This window comes from Pseudophryne corroboree, chromosome 1 (genome assembly GCF_028390025.1).
Source record: "Pseudophryne corroboree isolate aPseCor3 chromosome 1, aPseCor3.hap2, whole genome shotgun sequence".
Lineage (NCBI taxonomy): Eukaryota > Metazoa > Chordata > Amphibia > Anura > Myobatrachidae > Pseudophryne > Pseudophryne corroboree.
In genome coordinates this window covers 979,058,747-979,083,117 of record NC_086444.1, presented here as the reverse complement: position 1 = coordinate 979,083,117, position 24,371 = coordinate 979,058,747, and the positions used below count along the sequence as shown (strand labels likewise).

The following is a 24,371-nucleotide window of genomic DNA, read 5'->3' as shown; positions in this document are numbered from 1 at the left end:
AATGACAGATTAGAATTTTTATTTTTTACATTACTCTTGATCAAAACAAGGGATGTATACAAAATTTGAGATTGGATCATACAGATTTAAGAAGGTCCCATGTTAGAAAACTAATGCAGTTTGATGCAAAAACGTCTGACATAGAGCTTTCCGAGGCTCTATGGGTCTGTTCTAATTACTTGTGTGGCACACTGCTTCATGGCTGAACTGTTGGTGCCCCTAAACATTTCCTTTTCATAGTAACAGTACATACATTTGACCTGGGCAACTTTAGCAGTGCAGCGACATGATAAACTGGCTTGGTGGAAAGGTGACATCCTATAATAATGACACGTTTGATTTCACTGAGCTCTTTAGCAAGACCAACCCTACTGCTATGGCGATTGCATGACTATATGCTTGATATTAAGCACCTGTTAGCAAAAGGTGTGGCTAATCTGAATAGGCGTGCACAGAAGGTGTGTCCACGTGACCAGATATCAAAGGCAGGTTATACTGCACAATGACGAAGATAAAAAAAAACATTATTAGGGCAACTGCAGAGGGACCGTATTCCATATCCCATTTTCCCCATGAATTCTGTGCCCGCTGGCAGAGAATTTATTTTTTATGTCCATCCCTCTGGACCCAGCGGCCATGTGCACCACAAACCCAGCACCCATTAAAGATAAGACCATGACTAATGTAGTGTGAATGACACACGATTCAGTTTGGGGAGATTGTGAAGCAAAGATAGTTATTTGTTTAATACTACTCTACATACAGACTGCTCGTCTTACCTTAATTCTACTAACGTGGGCCCAACTAGTGTATGTCTGATATGCAATGAGTATCATTCCAAAATGTGACATTGAACAATTTCCAAAACAATGGCTAATAATTTACTAACTTAATTTCCTTCTTCCAACCTGCCGTCTGTCAATGGGTGGGATTCATCAATGGTCATTAGGTCGTCAAACCTCCGAAAATGCCATTTTCTAAAGGTTTGACTAAATTTTGCATATGCACCAAGCTCCAGAATGCCATACAGTCCGGAGTTTGGACCTGATGGGTAATGGCATCTTTAGATGGCGTTACCCGATATAAACCGAAGGGCTTAATTTTGGGTCTAAAATCAGAAGTCTCCACACCACAAAGGACATCTCTTATCAGGAGAGCTGTCCTTTGCTTAAATTTTCATGCATATTGCCATTAATAAACGCTGATACGAATGCGATCACTGGTGGGATGGCTTGATGCATCCCGCTCTATGTATGTAATAGGGATAAGTATGGGATATATTAGTTCGATTTTATGTGTACATACACTATTGTAATAAAAAAAAAAAAAAAAAAGTAAAAAGAGAGTCTAAAAAGTGAAAGTACAATGTTATGTTGCTGCCTAGTCTCTGTACCCCACTATACATTCGGAGAACACAACAGCAAACTTAAGAACATGAAAAAGACAGTACAAAATCACATTACCTTTGGAGATTTTAGTTCACCTCGTCGCCAGTTAGTATCGATTCTGTGCTGTCTAATATATGCACTCTTCCATGGACTATGCGTGAAGCCTGGCTTTAGCACCTTCCTTCTCTTTATATGTAACGGTTCATCAATGCCTAGAATCACATACACAGGAACATTTCATAAAAAAGGTCATTATTGTTTGACTAAAGAATTTGATGTCAGGCTCTAATGTAAATGAATAAAAACTCTCACCATCTTCTTTGCATTTTTCTCGCCATAAAAGGTTATCTTCAGCCAGGATTCGCCAGTACCGACAAGTCTGTGCTGCTTGCAGAAGATCCTTGGGTTCAAGAAACGAGAGAACATACAACGCCAACTGGAAAACAAAGGAAGTTATATTGTTATTTGTGCCTTAAATCCACAACAAGGACTTTCCAATTACAGCAAAAAACGGGCACATTCCAACCTAATGCAACAAGCCTCAAATAGTGATTTTACAGAATCTATTAACAGATTCTTCTTTGTCACATCAGTCTAACTAAATAGATGGTCTTTTCTAAATCTGTATGAACAGCAGACAGAAGAAAATAATGGGGAAATGTCAGATGTATTGATAGGTGCAAGCATAAAGGACATTGATCCCAGCATGTGTTGCCCTCTTTGTATTATGTATCCTACCAGCCTTGGCTTCTTTTCCAAACTGGTGATACAAAGAGTCTGCAATCGGCCTTTCGAATCGTTAGTATTTTGTTTACCTCTACATTCTAATTACATTTCCAAATATATGAAATCAGTAAGTCGGCTGCCCTTTGCCTTAACAGAAGCGTTACTCCTTCTTGGTGTGCTGCTATACACGTTTGGAAGACTTTCATGTGCGGAATTCCATTGGGAAATATTTTGGAATACGATTTTTAGTTTGGCAGATGCAAGTCTGATGGCCTTTTAAATAATTCTGTAGTTTCTGTGACTGATGCACCTGCAATTGAGGCGATCAGTACTCATCCTTTCTCAACATCTGTTAGCTCTCATTTAAGTTGCTTTAGAATCTCACATTAAAATGTTGATTTGGAGTAGTCTTTCATAGCAGAAACATACTGGCAATTAGCATTGAAATTAATCTGAAATACATCTGCAGAATCCTTCTTAATTGTAAATGATTACTTTGAAATGGTAAGAATATATGTCCATGTTAAAACTGTCCATTATTTCACCTCCAACCTAGTTGCTAAAAACCAGTACAATGCGACCCTGCCTATTAAAGGTCTACACTTGCTCTGTCCCTCACGGTTTTGAATGGATTGTTAGGGTCTCCTAGCTGCACATACACGCTGCTAGCTGTACTGCAGTGTGGTGTGGTGCCAGATTGAAAAGAACAGCTGGCCCTGGTAAATGAGACATCAAATCAGGGAGGAAATCACTTATTTTTAAGTGTAGTTCTCTAAAGACATGATCTCCCAAAGGATTAAATTAAACCTCCCTCCCATTATTATGTTAAATTCACAGAGAAAGTCCCGATAGCAGGTCAAATACACATGGAAAAGGAGCCAAGAATCATGGTTCCAATGCAAAACGATCTACTGTAATGATTTATGGAAATAAAAGTATGCAGAAACAGCAGCTTTGTCATTTACAGAAATTCTTTAAAAAAAATTGTGGGCGGTTTAGCAGAGCCCTTGGAATTCAGGGTTATACTTTGTATCTATAATTACTATGTGTAGATCATGGTAAAAATAAAAAGAAATACAGACAAATTATTTTAAAGATCAGTAAAAAAGTTTATTGCTATGGAGGTGTTTAATTTGTATGTGAGGTCAAAACAAATAAGTTCTAAAATTATTTACTGGTCATTATCCAGCTCAGTCATATCCAAGCGTGCCAGATACTAGAATGGAGACCTGCCTCATATAGACACTATATCATAAAAGTAAGGCACATTCCCCATGTGCACTCGGAATAGAGGTGTATCTGGTATAATGAAACAGAAGGGGCCTACTCTGTATTTCACAGGAACAGAGGTAATAACAGTGCAGGATTTAAATGAGTGAGCACTGGAAAGCCATGCATTCGTTCCTACATTAGAACGAATGCACGAGAGCCCAGAATCTGCGTACACATTAGAAAGAGTTTTATGAAGGATGGAACAATCATGTTCCGTCCTTCAATCATAAGCATAAACAAGGTTGATAACGATATCACTAGGTTTTATGTGCAGCACATCAAACCTAGCGTACTTTGCTAGCAACCGCGGGAGCGTGCAATCACTCGTACACACTGAGCGATGTAGGCGATTTGTTGTTACATGAGCCCAGCTTTAGCAGTCAATTTAAAGCAGAAATATCTAGTAAAGCAAAACCGTGTTAGGAAGAAGGATCTTCTCTAAGTGAACAAGCAGACCGTGACTGACTTGCATTGCACAAAAGCACAATATGGACCGGTGGAATCAAACACAGGGCAGGACAAATAGTTAGTTTTACAACCTCTGTAATTAATACCACCAGGACACTATCCTAAACATGTATGTGGAGATGCAACTATCTGTAACCGAGTGGGAAGGTAATACTCTATTTTTAACAGAGCTACAGCAGCAAGACAGGATAACACTTTGTGGTTTAATGGTCCTTTCTTCACAGATTCTATCATAATTTCATGGACAATCCTTTGACAAAATATAAAAAAAAAATGGTAAAATCATCTAGTTGCTTAATACATTTTAATCATGACTATTTCTATAAACAGCACTGCATTAGAAAGCAAAGATCAAAAACCTCATCACACCATTAAGAATTCTCTTTGAGTAGGCCAACGGCAAATAAAAAGATTACAAGAGTGCTGGCTTTTATATGTTTCATTATCATTACACTAAAGCAGTAACAGGATGTTGATGAACTGTGCATAAAGAAAAGATCTTGTAATACAGCTGTAGTGCCTGTAAATACTAATTAATGCGATACATGAAGGCTAATATAGATTGTGCAAAAAGAAGACAGCAACTACTGCTGTATGAGAAGCCTGCAATGCAGTGTGGATCAATGGGTTGTGTGTGTGGGGAGAGGCTATGGCATGAATCACAGCTCCATATTGCAGCAATACTGAATTATATGCAGTTGAATATATAGCAAACAGAACGCAGACTCCTGTTACATTACTGCATCAATGGATATGAACACAAGTAAAACAAGTGGCAGAAGGACACTTGCTGGTTTCAAACACAACATGGGACTAGCTACATTTGTCATTCAATCAAGTTTACATTATTCTAGGAACAACTATATTAAGAGCAAGTAGCTTTGCTGATCTTCATAATTAGTATTGGAGGGGCGAGAGGCAGAAGTCTAGAGGTGCTCTTTGACAGACGGACGATGTAATGATTAGCATTACTGCCTCATAGCACTGAGGTCATGGGTTTGATTCCCACCATGGCCCTGCGTGGAGTTTGTATATTCTCCCCATGCTTGCAGGGGTTTCCTCTGGGTACGCCGGTTTCCTCACACAATCCAAAAACATACAGGTAGGTTAATTGGCTCCTGACGAAACAAATAACCCTAGTGTGTACATGTGCATGTATATGTGTTTAAGGTACTAGATGGGCCAAGTGGTTCTTGTCTGCCATCGAATTCTATATTTCTATGGCAAACCTCACCTCTTTAGGCAGTAAAGAAATAAAGTCCCGTTGAAACTGGGGCTCAATAACTTGCATCATATGCTTTACTTGGGTGGGCTCGCAACTGTCAATTAGTTCATCTAGAGCTAGCAGCTTTTCTGGTCCACTCCAGCTCTGTGGGAAAAGAAAAATAGAATCCATTAGAAACATGTCATTTTGCAATCATTGTATGGTTATGCTGGTAGTGTACACTTTGCCCAACAAAGTTCTAGAAAAGCTCCTATATCCAAGCACGAGTCAGAAAACATGAGCTCAGACAAGGTCTTGCTGTAATACAGAAAGAAAAAGAAGCTACATGTAAGCCAAGTAAACTCTAACTCTCCAACCAGTGCTGAGCCATAGATCCCACAATATCCAGTCATTATAGCCATTACATTACATTCATTTCAGCTAACTAAATGAAGCTTCAAATGATTCATTCTTCATGAGAGCCATGGCTATACGAAATAAACAAGAAGATATTGTGACCCTGTGTGGTGAAGCAAGGACTGGAACCCTGTATGGTAACAAAGGGTGTTGGGAATGTCAACATGGTTTATATTGCATTTCTCTAATATAACATTTTAGTCACGCATTTAAAATGACATAGGATTACGATGGTAGACAAATGACCTTGTCGATTCATGGCAATCTGGTCACTTACAAAAGTAACGTGACACATTTTCTTAAATAAGAGTGGTAGCTTAGTATCACATTAGAGTACCAAGGACATCCCAGCACAGTACCTAAAGCCTATTTGTACCTCTTCTGCAATGGACCTCCTTACTAAGCCTCTCCTTTTCTTGCCTTACATTTGATAACGTAAAAGCAACATTTTGTGTACTGGACAAGCGGATTCATATTTTAAGATCTTGGGGTTGTATTCAAATCCCTTATGACATCTTACTTCTGAATGTTCGTTAGCGCTTTATAATAGCTGATTAATTGTAAAACTGCTTTGGACCAGCTAAATTACAGACTACAGAAAGCACTACGGATGTAATGCACCAAAGTCTCACACTGCAGAAAGCCTGACAACCTGAATCCCATAACCAAACTGGATCCCAAACTAAATACTTATGGAATCTATGCAAAATGTGTTTTTATCATTTGGTTCTTATTTGAACAACACAAATGCATAGACTATATGGTCAATGATTTGGAATTGGGGAGGTGGTGGGGGTTGGGGGGAATTTAAACTCAATATTATATGTAGCAATGAATCTACATATTAATGGTTTTCAGAAATCAACTAGACAGAGCTACAGCCATTATTAAAATCAAATATACTTCAGTAGGTCAAACTAAAAGATAATTTAACCAAGCAGGAATGGGCATGCTAAAATGAGCCTTCATAACTGTATGCTTTCTTTCATTCCTCAAACCGTGGCATTTAAAAATACACCTACTAATAAATAATGGAAGTCTATATAGACTGTCCCAGAGGCTGTGTTATTGTCACGAGGTCCCAGAAGCATTTCTCATAATGCCAAGACAATAAAGTGAAAGATAAACAGGAGCTTTTTGGAAGCCTTTTATTGGTTTTGTAATACGATCAGCTTATGTAATGAAAACCATTTAAAGCTTTATTAAGAGAGAACTAAGAGGCTGGTGGCACAGTCTACAGGATGCACAAAATACCTATACCTATCAAGCAAAAGTCACTCTGCAATCACATCAGAACTGTGTGACCTGTATATGCTTTATTCCATTTCCAATGGAACACCAGGGGCTATGAAGAAACTAAATCAGGCCCGTGCATTCCAAATTCTCAATGCAACCTAGATATATATGTGTATGTGCAGAATTACAAGAAAGGTGAGACCATAAACAGAACACACAATGGGAATGTGATAATTTTAAAACCTTCACGCCAAGTTGAGTACAGAGGTATGCAGTAATACAGCCTAAACATGGGAGTATAACACACCTCTGGGCATGAGACACGTCTACAATGTAACATCCACTTAGCTACAGAGCTAAAGGTGTGTTTGTCTATGCAGTTTCCCTTGAACTCCCCCAGAGCCCAGATAGTACAGATTTTGACTAATCTGTGCTTGAGATTTTGTCTATGTACGATTTTGACTAAGTGCCACTTTTGACTATACTTTGTACTAGATAGTCAAGATTGACTTGCCTGCACAGTCTATCTAGCCTTACGATACCGACTGCTCGGGAGTGCACATCGGGGTCGAATCTGTATCATCAGCTGCCTTATGGTGTGTACACACGGTGAGATATTTTCTTTCGGTTTTGACCATAAAGCCAAAATCGTAAAAAAAAAGTTAGTGCAGATCGCAAGGTGAAAGTCACCTTGTGATCCCGATGCGTGGACCCGCGCAGTCGGCATTGCAAGCATAGATAGTCAAAATTGACTTGCCTGCACAGTCCACCTCGTAAAAAAGATAGTCAAAATTGACACAGCCAAAATCGCACAATCAGTATCGCAAGCACAGTCATTATATGCTTGCAATACTGACTTAGTCCCTGTCGCATAGTGAGAATCGGGTTTAGCCCGAATCTCACCACGTGTACACACCTTAACGCCTTGAAATATGCACTAACTTTCCTTTAGATTTTGACTATATAGTCAAAATCTTACAGATTTATCTCACCGTGTATACACCCAATAAATCACATAACATACTTTGAAAAACAAACCATAAAACACAAAAACACAAGCTGCTTCATTTAAAGGGATAACTAAATCTGCATTAATTTGCAACATCTGAAACAACTGTCTGTATAGGACACAAAAATGAACAGTAAACCCCAAATGAACAAGTTTCATGAACATTATACCACCGATTTGCGTAAAAACCATTAATAAAATGTCAGGTCTTAGGATGGGATCGGAACATTACACATAAAAAAGAGGGCAAACAAATGTAACAACCATATGATACGTTTCTGAGATATTGCTACCATAGATCCCACCTCTGTAGGTCAATGGAGACCACGGTACACTCTTAATTCACGAAGAAGCAAATACAATAAAATACTCCTATTGAAAGCATTATTAAACATAGTAGTAGAAGCACACTGGAAGTAGTAATAAACTCAAACAATAATAAATACAAAATAGATACAAATCTAGAGCAACAAGCATAATAATACACTCCCATAGAAAAGGGTGTAAAGAAGATCACTCCTTAAAAAAGGGAGTGATAACCACAATATAAACATCCACCTGGCTACCATACACATATAATAAATACTCAAAACAATACAGAAGTTTCATTCAAATTACGTAATCATTCCTATAATTTTCTTGGGTAAAAGTTCCATCAATAACTAAACTTGGAAAAAAAAAAAAAAAGGGCAGGAAAAAATAAGATTTTACTCACCGGTAAATCTATTTCTCGTAGTCCGTAGTGGATGCTGGGTACTCCGTAAGGACCATGGGGAATAGACGGGCTCCGCAGGAGACTGGGCACTCTAAGAAAGATTTAGTACTACTGGTGTGCACTGGCTCCTCCCTCTAGGCCCCTCCTCCAGACCTCAGTTAAGGAAACTGTGCCCGGAAGAGCTGACATTATAAGGAAAGGATTTTGGAATCCAGGGTAAGACTCATACCAGCCACAACAATCACACCGTGTAACTTGTGATAAACTTACCCAGTCAACAGTATGAACAACAACAGAGCATCAACAATGGATGCCCACATAACATAACCCTTTATTAAGCAATAACTATGTACACGTATTGCAGAAAATCCGCACTTGGGACGGGCGCCCAGCATCCACTACGGACTACGAGAAATAGATTTACCGGTGAGTAAAATCTTATTTTCTCTAACGTCCTAGTGGATGCTGGGGACTCCGTAAGGACCATGGGGATTATACCAAAGCTCCCAAACGGGCGGGAGAGTGCGGACGACTCTGCAGCACCGAAAGGGCAAACACAAGGTCCTCCTCAGCCAGGGTATCAAACTTGTAGAACTTAGCAAATGCGTTTGAACCCGACCAAGTAGCTGCTCGGCAAAGCTGTAATGCAGAGACCCCTCGGGCAGCCGCCCAAGAAGAACCCACCTTCCAAGTGGAATGGGCTTTCACTGATTTTGGATGCGGCAAACCAGCCGCAGAATGAGCCTGCTGAATCGTGCTACAGATCCAGCGAGCAATGGTTTGCTTTGAAGCAGGAGCACCCAGCTTGTTGGATGCATACAGGATAAACAGCGAGTCAGTCTTCCTGACTCCAGCCGTCCTGGCTACATAGATCTTCAAAGCCCTGACTACATCAAGCAACTTGGAATCCTCCAAGTCACGAGTAGCCGCAGGCACCACAATAGGTTGGTTCAAATGAAAAGATGACACCACCTTCGGCAGAAATTGCGGACGAGTCCGTAATTCTGCCCTGTCCATATGGAAAACCAGATAGGGGCTTTTACATGACAAAGCCGCCAATTCTGACACACGCCTAGCCGAAGCTAAGGCCAATAGCATGACGACCTTCCACGTGAGATACTTTAGCTCCACGGTCTTAAGTGGCTCAAACCAGTGGGATTTCAGGAAACCCAACACCACGTTGAGATCCCAAGGTGCCACTGGTGGCACAAAAGGGGGCTGAATATGCAGCACTCCCTTAACAAACGTCTGAACTTCAGGAAGAGAAGCCAGTTCCTTTTGAAAGAAAATGGATAGGGCCGAAATCTGGACCTTTATGGACCCCAACTTCAGGCCCATAGTCACTCCAGACTGTAGGAAGTGCAGGAACCGACCAAGCTGGAATTCCTCTGTAGGGGCCTTCCTGGCCTCACACCAGGCAACATATTTTCGCCATATACGGTGATAGTGTCTTGCTGTCACGTCCTTCCTAGCCTTTATTAGCGTAGGAATAACTTCCTCCGGAATGCCTTTTTCCGCTAGGATCCTGCATTCAACCGCCATGCCGTCAAACGCAGCCGCGGTAAGTCTTGGAACAGACAGGGCCCCTGTTGCAACAGGTACTGTCTGAGAGGCAGAGGCCACGGGTCCTCTGTGAGCATTTCTTGCAGTTCCGGGTACCAAGTCCTTCTTGGCCAATCCGGAACAATGAGTATTGTTCTCACTCCTCTTCTTCTTACGATTCTCAGCACCTTGGGTATGAGAGGAAGAGGATGAAACACATAGACTGACTGGAACACCCATGGTGTTACCAGTGCGTCCACAGCCATCGCCTGAGGGTCTCTTGACCTGGCGCAATACCTTTGTAACTTTTTGTTGAGACGGGACGCCATCATGTCTACCTGTAGCAGTTCCCATCGATTTGTAATCTGAGTGAAGACTTCGTGATGAAGTCCCCATTCTCCCGGGTGGAGGTCGTACCTGCTGAGGAAGTCTGATTCCCCGTTGTCCACTCCCGGAATGAACACTGCTGACAGTGCTTGCACGTGATTCTCCGCCCAACGAAGAATCTGGTGGCTTCCGCCATCGCCACTCTGCTTCTTGTGCCGCCCTGGCGGTTTACATGAGCCACTGCGGTGATGTCTGACTGAATCAGCACCGGTTGGTTTCGAAGCAGAGGCTTCGCTTGACTCAGGGCGTTGTATATGGCCCTTAGTTCCAGGATATTTATGTGCAGACAAGCCTCCTGACTTGACCACAACCCTTGGAAGTTTCTTCCCTGAGTGACTGCCCCCCACCCTCGGAGGCTCGCATCCGTGGTCACCAGGACCCAGTCCTGTATGCCGAACCTGCGTCCCTCCAGAAGGTGAGCACTCTGTAGCCACCACAGAAGAGACACCCTGGCCCTCGGGTACAGGGTGATCAGCCGATGCATCTGAAGATGCGATCCGGACCACTTGTCCAACAGATCCCATTGAAAGATCCTCGCATGGAACCTGCCGAAGGGAATGGCTTCGTATGATGCCACCATCTTTCCCAGGACTCGCGTGCAGCGATGCACCGACACCTGTTTCGGTCTTAAGAGGTCTCTGACTAGAGTCACGAGCTCTTGAGCCTTCTCCGCCGGGAGAAATACCTTCTTCTGGTCAGTGTCCAGAATCATGCCCAGAAAAGGCAGACGCGTTGTAGGAATCAGCTGCGACTTTGGGATATTCAGAATCCAGCCGTGCTGTTGCAACACTTCCTGAGAGTGTGCTACGCTGATTAGCAACTGCTCTCTGGACCTCGCCTTTATGAGGAGATCGTCCAAGTATGGGATAATTGTGACTCCTTGCTTTCGAAGGAGCACCATCATCTTGGTAAATATTCTCAGTGCCGTGGAAAGCCCAAACGGCAACGTCTGGAATTGGTAATGACAGTCCTGTACCACAAATCTGAGGTACTCCTGATGAGGTGGATAAATGGGGACATGCAAGTTAGCATCCTTGATGTCCAGAGACACCATAAAATCCCCCTCTTTCAGGCTTGCAATGACCGCTCTGAGCGATTCCATTTTGAACTTGAATCTTTTCAGATAAATGTTCAGGGATTTTAAATTCAATATGGGTCTGACTGTACCGTCCGGTTTCGGTACCACAAACATTGTGGAATAGTATCCTCTTCCCTGTTGAAGGAGGGGAACCTTTACCCCCACCTGCTGGAGATATAACTTGTGAATTGCCTCTAACACTACTTCCCGTTCCATTGGGGAAGCTGGATGGGCCGATTTGAGGTAACGGTGAGGGGGCATCACTTTGAATTCCAGCTTGTATCCCTGAGACACAATCTATATAGCCCAGGGATCCACCTGTGAGCGAACCCACTGGTGGCTGAAATTTTGGAGACGCGCCCCCACCGCTCCTGGCTCCTGTGGAGCCCCAGCGTCATACGGTGGATTTAGTGGAAGCCGGGGAGGACTTCTGTTCCTGGGAACTAGCTGTATGGTGCAGCTTCTTTCCTCTACCCCTGCCTCTGGCAAGAAAGGACGCACCTCTGACCTTCTTGCTTCTTTGTGATCGAAAGGACTGCATTTGGTAATACGGTGCTTTCTTAGGCTGTGAGGGAATATATGGCAAAAAGTTTGACTTCCCAGCCGTAGCTGTGGAAACTAGGTCCGAGAGACCGTCCCCAAACAATTCCTCACCCTTGTAAGGTAACACCTCCATGTGCTTTTTGGAGTCGGCATCACCTGTCCATTGCCGAGTCCACAGGACCCTTCTGGCAGAAATTGACATTGCATTTATTCTAGAGCCCAGTAGGCAAATGTCCCTTTGGGCATCCCTCATATATAGGACAGCGTCTTTTATATGCCCCAGGGTCAGTAAAATGGTATCCTTGTCTAAGGTATCCATTTCCTCAGACAGATTATCTGTCCATGCTGCTACAGCACTACACATCCAGGCCGACGCAATTGCCGGCCTCAGTAGAGTACCTGAATGTGTATAAACAAACTTCAGGATACTTTCCTGCTTCCTATCTGCAGGATCCTTTAGGGCGGCCGTATCCTGTGACGGCAGGGCCACCTTCTTAGATAAGCGTGTCAGAGCTTTATCTACCCTAGGGGAGGATTCCCAGCGCATCCTGTCCGTTGGCGGGAAAGGGTACGCCATAAGTAACCTTTTGGAGATCAGCACTTTCTTATCAGGGGAATCCCACGTTTTCTCACATAATTCATTTAACTCATGTGAAGGGGGAAAAGTCACCTCTTGCTTTTTCTCCCCATACATATAAACCCTCTTGTCAGGGACAGGGTTTACCTCTGATATGTGCAAAACATCCTTCATTTCTATAATCATGTAGCGGATGGCTTTAGCCATTTTAGGCTGCAATTTTGCATCATCTTCATCGACACTGGAGTCAGAATCCGTGTCGATATCTGTGTCAACAATTTTGGATAGTGGGCGCTTCTGAGACCCTGACGGCCTCTGCGCTGTAGGATCAGGCATGGGCTGAGACCCCGACTGTCCCAAGGCATCAGCTTTATCCAACCTTTTATGTAAGGAGTTTACATTATCATTTAACACCTTCCACATATCCATCCAATCAGGTGTCGGCGCCGTCGGCGGAGACACGTCATTCATCTGCACTTGCTCTGCCTCCACATAGCCCTCTTCGTCAAACATGTCGACACACGCGTACCGACACACCACACACACAGGGGATGCTCTATATGAGGACAGGGCCCCCACAAGGCCTTTTGGAGAGACAGAGAGAGAGTATGCCAGCACACACCCCAGCGCTATATGACCCAGGAATCACACAGTAACTTAGTGTTCACCCAGTAGCTGCTGTATATATAATTAATGCGCTAAATTTATGTGCCCCCCCTCTCTTTTTACCCTTTCTACAGTGAGTCTGCAGGGGAGAGCCTGGGGAGCTTCCTCTCAGCGGAGCTGTGGAGAGAAAATGGCGCTTGTGAGTGCTGAGGAAGAAGGCCCGGCCCCCTCAGTGGCGGGCTTCTGTCCCGCGATTTTGTGTAAAATTAATGGCGGGGGCTCATGCATATAACAGTGTCCAACTGTATATATGCTGCTTTTGCCAGGAGGTACTTAATTGCTGCCCAGGGCGCCCCCCCTGCGCCCTGCACCCTACAGTGACCGGAGTGTGTGGGTTAGTGTGGGAGCGCAATGGCGCACAGCTGCAGTGCTGTGCGCTACCTCATATGAAGACAGGAGTCTTCTGCCGCCGATTTTGACGTCTTCTTGCTTCAACCCGCCGGCTTCTGTCTTCTGGCTCTGCGAGGGGGACGGCGGCGCGGCTCCGGGAACGGATGACAAGGTCAGGTTCCTGTGTTCGATCCCTCTGGAGCTAATGGTGTCCAGTAGCCTAAGAAGCGCAACCTAGCCGCAGTTAGTAGGTTTGCTTCTCTCCCCTCAGTCCCACGTAGCATAGAGTCTATTGCCAGCAGAAGCTCTCTGAAAATAAAAAACCTAACTAAAATACTTTATTAGCAAGCTCAGGAGAGCTCACTAAAATGCCCCCAGCTCTGTCCGGGCACAGATTCTAACTGTGGTCTGGAGGAGGGGCATAGAGGGAGGAGCCAGTGCACACCAGTAGTACTAAATCTTTCTTAGAGTGTCCAGTCTCCTGCGGAGCCAGTCTATTCCTCATGGTCCTTACGGAGTCCCCAGCATCCACTAGGACATTAGAGAAAAAGAAAACGTGCCTCCCACTATAATTTTCACACCTTCTCTCCTGTGTGCGCCCACCTACAAGCCTGTGGACATATATTTTTAATATAAATGAAAAGACAGGCAGATTGGTGACCTTGTGAAACGAGGAAAGATAATAAATAGAAAATCATTTTTCCGTTATCAGAAGGAACAAGCATGTGTTTATATAACACAGTATAGCAATGGACACTGACTCTCCGGCACTAAGCAGCCAATGGACACGAGAAGATTAATAACAAAGAATGTTCCACATCTGTATGGGAGTTCTGAAAAGGTTTTAATATGTTATCCAAACAGTCATTCACAGAGAAGGGAACATAAACACTTGTAAAGGGTGAGCTGATTTAGGTGCAGCTTTGCGGCTTCTGAAATATAAAGGTATGAGATAAAAACTACTGACACATGGGAAAACCACAAACACAAAAAAAGATCTCTGAGGAGACAGGTTCTTTCAAAGCTTATACAGATAAAAGCAGCTACAATTCTACAGAATGAAATAAAGAAATGCAGGTGGTATTTAAGACAACAGTATTTAGGAGAGACAGTGGTTTGTAGTAATGTTACCAACAGGTATTTCAGCAACCACTGGTATAATTATGCAATAGGAAGGCAGTGGATTATGCTCATGTTGTTATGCAACATGGTTCTGCAGGTATCTGGATGGCAGATTGTCAGTGTAAAGGTTGGTCGCCCGTTAAACGGTCGACAGGGTCAAAATGTTGACAGGTTGAAAAGGTCAACACAGAAATGGTCATCACATGATTTTTTTGTGTTTAGGGTTATACACTAGGGGGAGGGTTAGGTTTAGGCATTAGGGTGAAATAAAAAATAATAATTTTGTGTCGACTATTTGAATGCTGATTTTTTTTAATCCTGTCAACCCAAGCCACTATCGACCATTTGGTGTCGACCTACCGACATCCATTTCTGCATATGGAATTGTATTTCTATGCAACTTTGCAAAAATGTATGTATGTGGAAACTTGAGAACAATTCTTTATAGCATACTGGAAGCCAGCACAGTTGGATTCTCCCTATACTTTATTTGTATCCTTCATCTCCATATGCATTTCTGTGGGACCACTTTTATGAAATTAGTGCCTTTCCCCACATTTTACACCATATCACATTACACACTGGTTAGCTTTGCTAGTTTTCAAAATATCTTGATGCTTTAAAGGTTTAGCCACCAAACCTGACAACTGCAAGTAATATACTGTGTTGAATGTACATTATCAATATCTATTTATAGAGGGTTGGCCTTGTTGAAGGATTGAAACTACTACAGTACAGTTACACTATAACACAATGGAGATATTTTGCACCCAATAACCAAATGAACAAAAGACTTCCATGTTACTGTATATTTCATGGGAACATTGTCCCTATTTGGAACGTGAATGCTCCTTAAGCCCCAATTGCTCTGGCTGATTATCTGCTGTAATGTTAATTTGCATACCAGAGCTTCACCAAATGGCCTGAATGAATGGGAACTAGCAATTACAGCTAGAGGGCGAGGGAGTGAAGAAGCAAGATAAGCCAGAGCTCTTTATGCAGAGGAACAGTTAAGGTCAAATCATGCAAATAAAAACAGTAGTGATTTGGTGCAGAGAGAGACAGGCAATACAGACATGAAAGTTCCCCTGGAATAGACTAGAAGAACATCTGGCACGCAGCCCAGATGCTTTGGATAATTACCTGAACGCCCCTCCTTTCAAATAACATGTTGGTGCTTGATAAAGTACTAAACCATTCATCTACATCATAGCATTCCCATTTGCTTTTCCAGTCCTGAAAGAGTCTTATTTTCCCAGGAGGGAAACAATTATCATAGATAAAAGAATACATCCTTGATGCTAACATGACTGGAAAACACCCAGTTGACATGGATCACTGAGTTATCACTGCTTTTGCCTTGAAGCTGTAATGTTCAGTAGGGATGTCCTGGAAGGCTGTTGTCACAATTCAACATTTGGTGATGCTGCACCACAGACATCTCAGAATCCAGGCACCCGGATTGCCTTTTCTTACCAGACAACAGATCCCACTGGTGTTGCCTACTGATTTAGATTCTTGATTGTTTAGGATGTGATATTTAATTGAAGCACCCTTTGCATTTTGTTATATCGAGCACACATCACAAGTAACACAACTGTGTGTGCGTGTGTGTTATTGGCACAGGACCATCGTATCTGTCTGAGCTGAAAAGCTTCTGTGCCATGATGAACAATATCCCTGCAGTTAGCAATTGTATTGTGACCTTCAGTATGTACACTCAGTGAGAGTACAGAAATGTTTGCTTTCATTCAGTTTACAAAAGGAGTACTGCTTTGCTGGCTGGACATGGAAACTAGCGAGGCAGAAACTAAGGGAACCTGCAACAAGAACAATACTTCCATATTAACCCCTTTAGGAGGAGTTGCTGTTTAGAAAGCCTAAAGATTATGGTTTGTATATTATGAGTTTATTGTAATAAGTGTCAAAACTCAATAATGCATCTTTCCTGCAAACTTTGTAGTAGTGATTCAATTGGTTTAGAGGATCAGCGCCAGTTACCGGGAGCTAATTAAATTGTATTGGGTGACTAGCCGGGAGGCTGCACTTATTGCAGATTTCTGCTTGCAACCTCCTGATGTGCTAGCAGAAATCTGCGTGAACTAGGCCTTTGCAGTTAAGCAGCTCCGGCACTCGTGACCATCCGCAAAAGCCTAGTTCACGCAGATTTCTGCTTGCAACCTCCTGATGTGCTAGCAGAAATCTGCGTGAACTAGGCCTTTGCGGATGGTCACGAGTGCCGGAGCGGCTTAACTGCAGCTTAATGTGGCCAATCATGAGCTTTAGGGCGCAAGAATGTGACAATTGCAACCAGTTCAGGAGTGGTCGTTTGAACTATTAAATTAGCTCCCAAACACTTTAGACAAAACCTTATGCTCTCACACAATTGAATCATCCCTTTCGAAACAATTAAAAAAAATAGGAGCATTTGTAGAAGCTCCCTAGGGACATATATGCAAATAAACCACTACTTTCGTGGAGCACAGATGTTTGAGCAATATAACTTGCACTACAGCCTTTAATGATTTAATGCCAAGAATTTAAATCCCATTTCCCAGAAGTCTTTGCTGCAGAAAGAATGTAGATTGACTGAAGGCTTCCTTAGAAGCCACAAATTAGCATCATAAGAGCCACTTGTGCTTTTAATAAAAAATATTAGGCCTTCTTGATTAAAGAGATTCCATAGTCCTTGCATTTTGTAGAAGGAATTTTTGAAGTACTTGGATTTAAGCATTAAATACTCCAATTTCAGTGTCAGTTTTTCCAGGCTTCATGAAAACTGAATGGGCTGAATCAATGACTCCAGGGGAACTTGCAGAAGTTTCATCACAGGGAAAAGATAATTCACCTTACTAACAGCAGCGGGAACTTTACAAGCCTGTAACAAACAGCACAGGAATATTCCATACTTTTGCCAATCGGTGCTAATGCTGTGGGTGCCCATTATTTCTGCTTGCACCCTCCTGAGGTGGCGAGTAGAAATCCACCCAACACAAGGATTTGGGGAACCCAAATGACAGTTTTGTATGTCTAAACCCAGTACATTGGAGTGCGCCATGCATGGCACTCACACCCATCGCCAAAACAATTATCACCCAACAGTTAGGAGTCCCCAAAAGCAACTTCATTTCCCCCATGTGTCAGACAGAATAAAGGGTTATTTTGAACAAATTCATAATCTACAAACAGAGCCAATCTGAAATGTACATCTAATTTCTACATGAGGAGATAACCAATATGTTACACATACTGGACAAAAACATTACAGTGGCTATAAAAATTCTGCATTAGACTGGACTATAAAAAAAGAAAAAGAAAAAAAAAAAAAGATAATAGCTCACAACTAATTCCATATCAAACTAAACTATTCATTTTCTAGCTCACTACTTACATACTAGCTACAACAATTTAGAAAGCAGGGTAATAATGTCACTGGAAGGGCAGGGGGATGGGTAACTGCTGAGGGGCAGTGCCACTTCTGCACGTGGAATGAGAAGGGGCACTCATACAAGATGTCTCAACAACATTTCCCAGTGTGGTTCTTGTTAGACATGTGGCAAAATCCCAGCTGCAAATGTCAAGGCATAAATACAGATTAACATCATGACTCCAGATTAAGCATCAGTAGGTCACACAGAGAGAGTGAAAACATGGGTCTCTGGAGACACAATGCAGCTACATCACTCTTCATGTGACTAAAATAAAGGCATGGGGTTTCCAGCTGTTACCATATTACTTTCTAGTATCTGACATCAAACAATGGTGTCTATGAAGAGATACAAGCTTGTATCCATATTAAAATCAGAGTACCAGATCAAATACTATACTGTGCATGCTTTAAATCCATTTCACACAAGCTACTGAAGTGCATATACTTGCTGATAAGGCGCCCATGCAGATGCTGATATAGGTGCAACAAAGCAATGGTTTGCTTGTACGGGTTATAAATACGGACAGACCGAATACTTACAGAACCTGTAACACCATGCATAAAGATCACCCATATGATGGGTTATTTACCTGGATTTGGTCAAAACACATAATAAAGCCAAGATACGGCCAGTGCACACTGTCCTTACATTCTTACTACATGGATGATGAAAATTAAGGGGGTACCTGGAACATCTTGAGCCATTCTTGAAGGCCTGTGGGAGGCTGCACTGATGTAATTCGACGCCTCTGCTGACCTTGCCCATTTGCTGCCCTTAGGTCTCCAAATGTTGTAGGTGTTGCTGAGCATGGCACAAGACCTGCAGTACTATAAACAACATAAAGACTGAGAAAGAGTACCTGAAAGCCTTAACGCCAACTATGATCCAAATGTATTAAGCCTTAAGAAGTGATAAAGTGGAAAGTGATAAAGAGCGATAAAGAACCAGCCAATCAGCTTCCCAACGGCCACGTTACAGGCTGTGTTTGAAAAATGACAATTAGGAGCTGATTTGTTGGTACTTTATCACTCTCCACTTTATCACTTTTTAAGACTAAAAACATTTGGAACCATATTTTCAAAGCCCATAAACAGACATATTGCACATAGCTTCCAACTGTCCAGATTTAGGCAGGACTATCCTGATTTGAGGGCTTTATGCTGCACATGGACACATTTTTCTGAAAGATTGGAAAAATAGGAGATATGTCCTGCAGAGCAGCGGAGAACAGGTGCCAAGTATAGTTGCCCATAGTGCCCGCTGCACCTGCTGCAGTGCCTATTCTATGAATGTTTTGTGGGAAGAATTGAATGGAGTGGCCCTGGCATTTCAAAAACACTAGGCACACCTGCTAGGGTGTGACGGCATGCCATCATTCTGTAATCATGCCCCAAAGGTGACCTGGATATGACCCATTGCACAATCTGTCCCAAGTTGAAGAGTTCCAAAGATTGGAGCTATGTCTTATGCCTCTTGCTCACACCAGCAACCAAATATTTGAAATCAATAACACCACTCGGTAATAACTTTCTAAGAAACGTTAACTGGAAGAAAGCACACATGCATTGCTGGGAAATTATTCTGGGCTGCAGCTTTACATTATGCTAAATTACACTTACATAGTTAAAATGCAGAATACACAGCAGACATCAGAAGAGAGGTATGTCGCTGGTCTCATTATTTGGGGTATAAAAGTACATTTGTACACATACAGGATTTACTGGGCAAAACATGGAAAGCTGACTATATGGCAGCAGCTCAGACTGTCACTCAAACTCAAGTCACTGGGAGAGGATGTCACGCTTCTCAAGCGTGTAATCAATTTCTCAGGCGTGTACATTTATAGCTTACATTCCCAGTGGGCATGTACTCTACCACTCACTAATTTAACACTCTGCCCTTTAGTGTCATACTGTATGGTCTAATGTGCTGCATAATTTAAAAGGGTTAATAAAGCCAATTCAATTGATGGCCATCAATTTGTTGTTCTTTAGTTTATTTTTGCAATCCATCTGCTCATTGATTTCACATACAGATGATGCACGACATTACCTTCAGATGTGGGCAAAATAATATAGTTTAATTGCTAGGGCTGAGGAAATAGTGGCATCACACCTTATCCTCATGAAACTCCTTACATATCCGAATGCGATGTGAGCCCCTGGTGGCCCTTTCACTTCCCAGTGATTACTACTAGTGGAAGCACTTAAGGACAGGGAATCATTCTAACAGTTTTAGACGTAAAGGTTTCACTAAAATAATAGCTTTGTGTTTCAACACCTTTCAGAAGAGAGGAATGCTCTTGGGTCTTCTAGGATTCATGTAAAAGTCTTTAGGTTTTAATCGCCGTTTGAAAGCTTTAATGAATTCTGCTAAACTGATTGCTCATCTGTGTTTATCGGTTGGTCACGTTCTTATAAGCCCATTTATAAGGCTGCACAGAAAACAATATAGCATTTCATTTGGTTAATAAACAATAAAAAGCGGAACAAACAGGGAATTTGGCTTTTAAGAAACTTTATCGAGTTATCTGGAGATTTACAAGGCAATGTTGGCACTGAAAATTGTAGACTTAAGGAATGCTGACAGTGTACATGGGAACCACTTGCGCCGTTCACACCTAGAATTGTGCTGGTTAAGTGAACTATATCTGTGTGAGAACTTGCCACGGCAGGAAACTGTGGGGTCAAACAGATTTCAGAGTGAAGCGAAGCGATTAATTCTGACTGTAAAGGACAACCGTGTGCAGTGACAAGTGGCAAGGCTTCAAAGATGAGCTCTCAGCCTCATTTGTAGTACTAGGGACATCTCTGGGCTTTGAAACAGAAAGAGTACCTTCACTAGGGGAGTCTTCATCAGAAGCAAGGATTTATTGCATTATAAACTAATTGGATAAAACAAAAAAACACAAAATAAAAAAAACACACCTAAAACCTTAGAACTGTAGGTTCCACATAGGAAGTGTTACCAAAATTAAGACAACCACAAGGATTTATCTTAACAGCGTCTATATAGATGCGATCAGGCTCCACTGTTACTAGTCACAACTCTGCAAGGGACTTTGTGTTCTCAGAGAAATTCCCCCATTAAAGCCAATGCCTAATTAATGTAATCACTTGCTAACTGTCAGAGAAGGGCCAAGTTAAGTCGAAATGTTTACTAGCAAATACATTTTCTGCACTGTTAGGGCTGCAAAAAACTCTTCCTGTGATTTCCAATTATATCTGCACCACTTACTCCAATGCAGAATGGAGGCGCCCAGTGTTATAAAATAGTAGGTGCATCCCATTATGTGAAACAGACTTGGCTACTGGCTAGTGTGGGGGGGAATTAATCATCTTTTCCTGCTGCTAAAAAATTTCAAACGGAATGGAATTGAATACAGGCCATGGTAATTATATAAGATAAAATTGTGGGCTGTGGATTCCCTCCTCCACGGCAACAGCTTTGCTTAAATCTTACAAGGTTGGATTTTCAACAGAGCCACCAATTAATCTGTTATTCACGACTAAAAACTACCCTCTGGAGTAGTAATGAAAGCAAAGCTGTGTTCAAATTAGAGAAGAAGCCCAGCAGCTGGTGAGACAGGATGTACACTCCAGTCATGACCAAAGCAGCTATTATTAAATGTAATTACCTTGTGTATTCGGAGCCTTTGCAGGGCTTCTTTCCCAAAGAGAAAGAACGGACCTCGGATCCATGGTCCAACTTTCTCTTCATCTGAAAATAAAGGGAAAGTACAAAAACTGCATAAAACGGCTTTTAAAAATAAAATAAACTACAATCAAACTTGTAAGATAAAGGAATAGGTGTGAAGTAAATCACATTAATACATCACATTTTCACAAAAGGATTGTTTGCATGTCACCAGAGTAGATGGTTGCAATTTAACAATACAAAGAACCAGTTAAAAAAACATAAAACAAAACCAAAAACTGATATACTGGACGTACAACGTAAAAATAGCAGTACAAAATTGCTAATTCATGGATTATTATTTTTTTTAAGGGATCATTATAAAAATAAAATAAACCCAAATACTATAGTTGAAAAATCTAGTAATCTTTACCTAAAGCATAACACTCTCCCAGAACAAGCCTGCTGTCTCATTCTATTGGAAGCAGTAAGACAGTCCCTCTACCGTACTATTGTTGTAACAACTACGATCAGTGTACCTGTTGCTTTATTTTTTATTATTTAATGGAAAAATCATACTAGACGTATTTAATTCTGTAAATATACATGAAGAACCAGTATTAATGTAGCGAGAGGGATTGCAGATTTACAACTTTCAGGGCTAAATATTATAAAGACATCTGTAATTTTCATATCAAATGACATGTAAAGGAAAAAACAAATAGCATGCCCTGGATTTATGTGAATGTGACTGCCATAATGTGTGAACTGTAACTGCTGGGAGGACTCATGTTTAACCAGGCATTGCCAACATGTGCTACTTCTTCCAAAAATCAAAGGTCTGCTTTTACAACCTGGCAGCAGCATCATTTAACTGGAACGCATCATTTAGAAATAAGAAAGCTATAAATGACATTTTGCAGAACATACACATTTCTTCTAAACTGAAAGCAACCAAAGCATATAATGTATCAAATTTTTCACAAAGTATGTGCTGAGATTTAGTGGCAAATAATTAATATTTTATATTTAATACTTTATATAACTGGGTTGTCAAACACAAAAAAAAAAACCCATTTGTATTAAAGGAAGAATTGCATTTAAAAAAAAGGTACACAAATCCAAGAGCTGAGGTTCTCCAGATCCACATTTTTACCAGACAGCTCTGAATCATTAAACACCAAAATGCTCCTCTCTGTAAATAGCTGCATTGTACAACTAGTAATCTAGCCAGCACACTGATACAGAATGATTCTGCCATTTCATTTCTTAGATTAAAATGGAATTTCCTTGTGAAGTTACAACACAGAAATGTGACAGTGGGGAGCTGGAAGATTAGCATTCAGCAGCATGCTCTCCTGCCGGCCGGGGAAGCTCCTGGGAGAGGGCTACACAACCTGCAGACAGAAACTTCCCATGTCTGTCATTGCTCTGATGGAGCCACATCATAGGTGAGATCGGTGCCAGGAAGGGCCACTGCCCATGCAGAGAGAGAGAGGCAGTGTCCCGGGAGGGGTCATTACCGCACACACCCGGGCTCTCCCCGTACTGCGGTCATGCACCGTGATAACATGTTGCTGTTCCCCAGGCGGCTCACATGTATGTCTAGTGTAACCTTGCCGGAGATCTTACCAGGCTGGTGGGCAGATAGCTGGAGAATCGCTCCCATCCTGGGAGCTTGCAGTACTGCAGAGCCGCAGAGGGCATGCTTACACGGCGCTGCTGCTGCTCATCTACTCATCAGAGACTGGATGCAGGGGAAGGTGAGCAGCAGACGGCGGCAGCCCGGGCGCTCTCTCATGCTGCCAGTGTGTGACTGTGTGCGTGTGCTGTGCGCGGCACCGGGGATGCCATCTGCAGGAGGGGAGGATGCTGCTGCTGGCTAATCACACATACAGCACCATCCGGCCCTCACCCGGTGACACCGGGGGCGTCTGCGCCACCACAGGCACACGCCGCTACTTACTTTGTAGAAGATCATCTTTAAAGTCCCGTAGAAGCCCATGTTGCCCGGTGCCCGCTGCTGTGCGCGGGTGGCAGCAGTCAGTGTAACGTGTGAGGTCAGCGGGCGCTGCGGCGGGGCTGTGGTGCAGGAGAGGCGGCAGAGGTCCCCGCTCCGGCGGCGGCGGCAGGTAGTAGGTATGTCACAGTGGCTGCGGACATGCTCGGACACGTCAGGAGAGGGAGAGCGCAGCCGGCAGCACAGGCAGGAGAGCCCCCTCCGGAGAGCAGGGGGAGCAGCAGCCGGGGAGCGGACCCTGTCACAGACTCCGCTGCACTGATTTCCTCAGGAGAGATCGGGTTACTGCTCCCCCCCCAGTACGGAGCTGCGATGGTGCAGTCTGAGCTGAACAGCCCACACATCCATTATACGGAGAGGCGGAGGGAGGGACCGGGGAGGGGTGACAGCCGCACAGACACCTTCTTCCCCATCCAGTATCTGCCTGCTGCCGGGGCAATTACACCGCACCCTCCCTGTAGCACCCCGGCACTCCCAACTAATAGCCAGGGGAGGGAGACGCCGGTACTCCCAAGTGTGCGCAGCTATTACATACTAATAACCTCCTCATCCTCAGTTGGGACCACAGCCTGATTAGGACTCCATGGGGGCCCTAGGAGAGATA

The 24,371-nt window shown here is 42.8% G+C and overlaps 1 protein-coding gene across 6 annotated transcripts in view; it reads right to left on the bottom strand.

Moving 5' to 3' along the window:
• The window catches only part of FBXW7 (F-box and WD repeat domain containing 7), a 382,444-nt gene that overhangs the window by 17,557 nt on the left and 340,516 nt on the right, over positions 1-24,371 (bottom strand). For 4 of the 6 annotated variants that reach the window (XM_063920545.1, XM_063920546.1, XM_063920544.1 and 1 more), the window contains 5 exons: positions 21,749-21,831; positions 18,797-18,938; positions 5,089-5,223; positions 1,701-1,824; positions 1,464-1,600 (listed from right to left, as the gene is read on the bottom strand). In XM_063920545.1, coding sequence (XP_063776615.1) covers positions 1,464-1,600; positions 1,701-1,824; positions 5,089-5,223; positions 18,797-18,938; positions 21,749-21,831 — 621 coding nt within the window. Of the gene's footprint in view, positions 1-1,463; positions 1,601-1,700; positions 1,825-5,088; positions 5,224-18,796; positions 18,939-21,748; positions 21,832-23,379; positions 23,586-23,713; positions 24,099-24,371 lie in introns of those variants that run through there. The other 2 variants (XM_063920549.1, XM_063920548.1) reach the window with 2 other exon arrangements.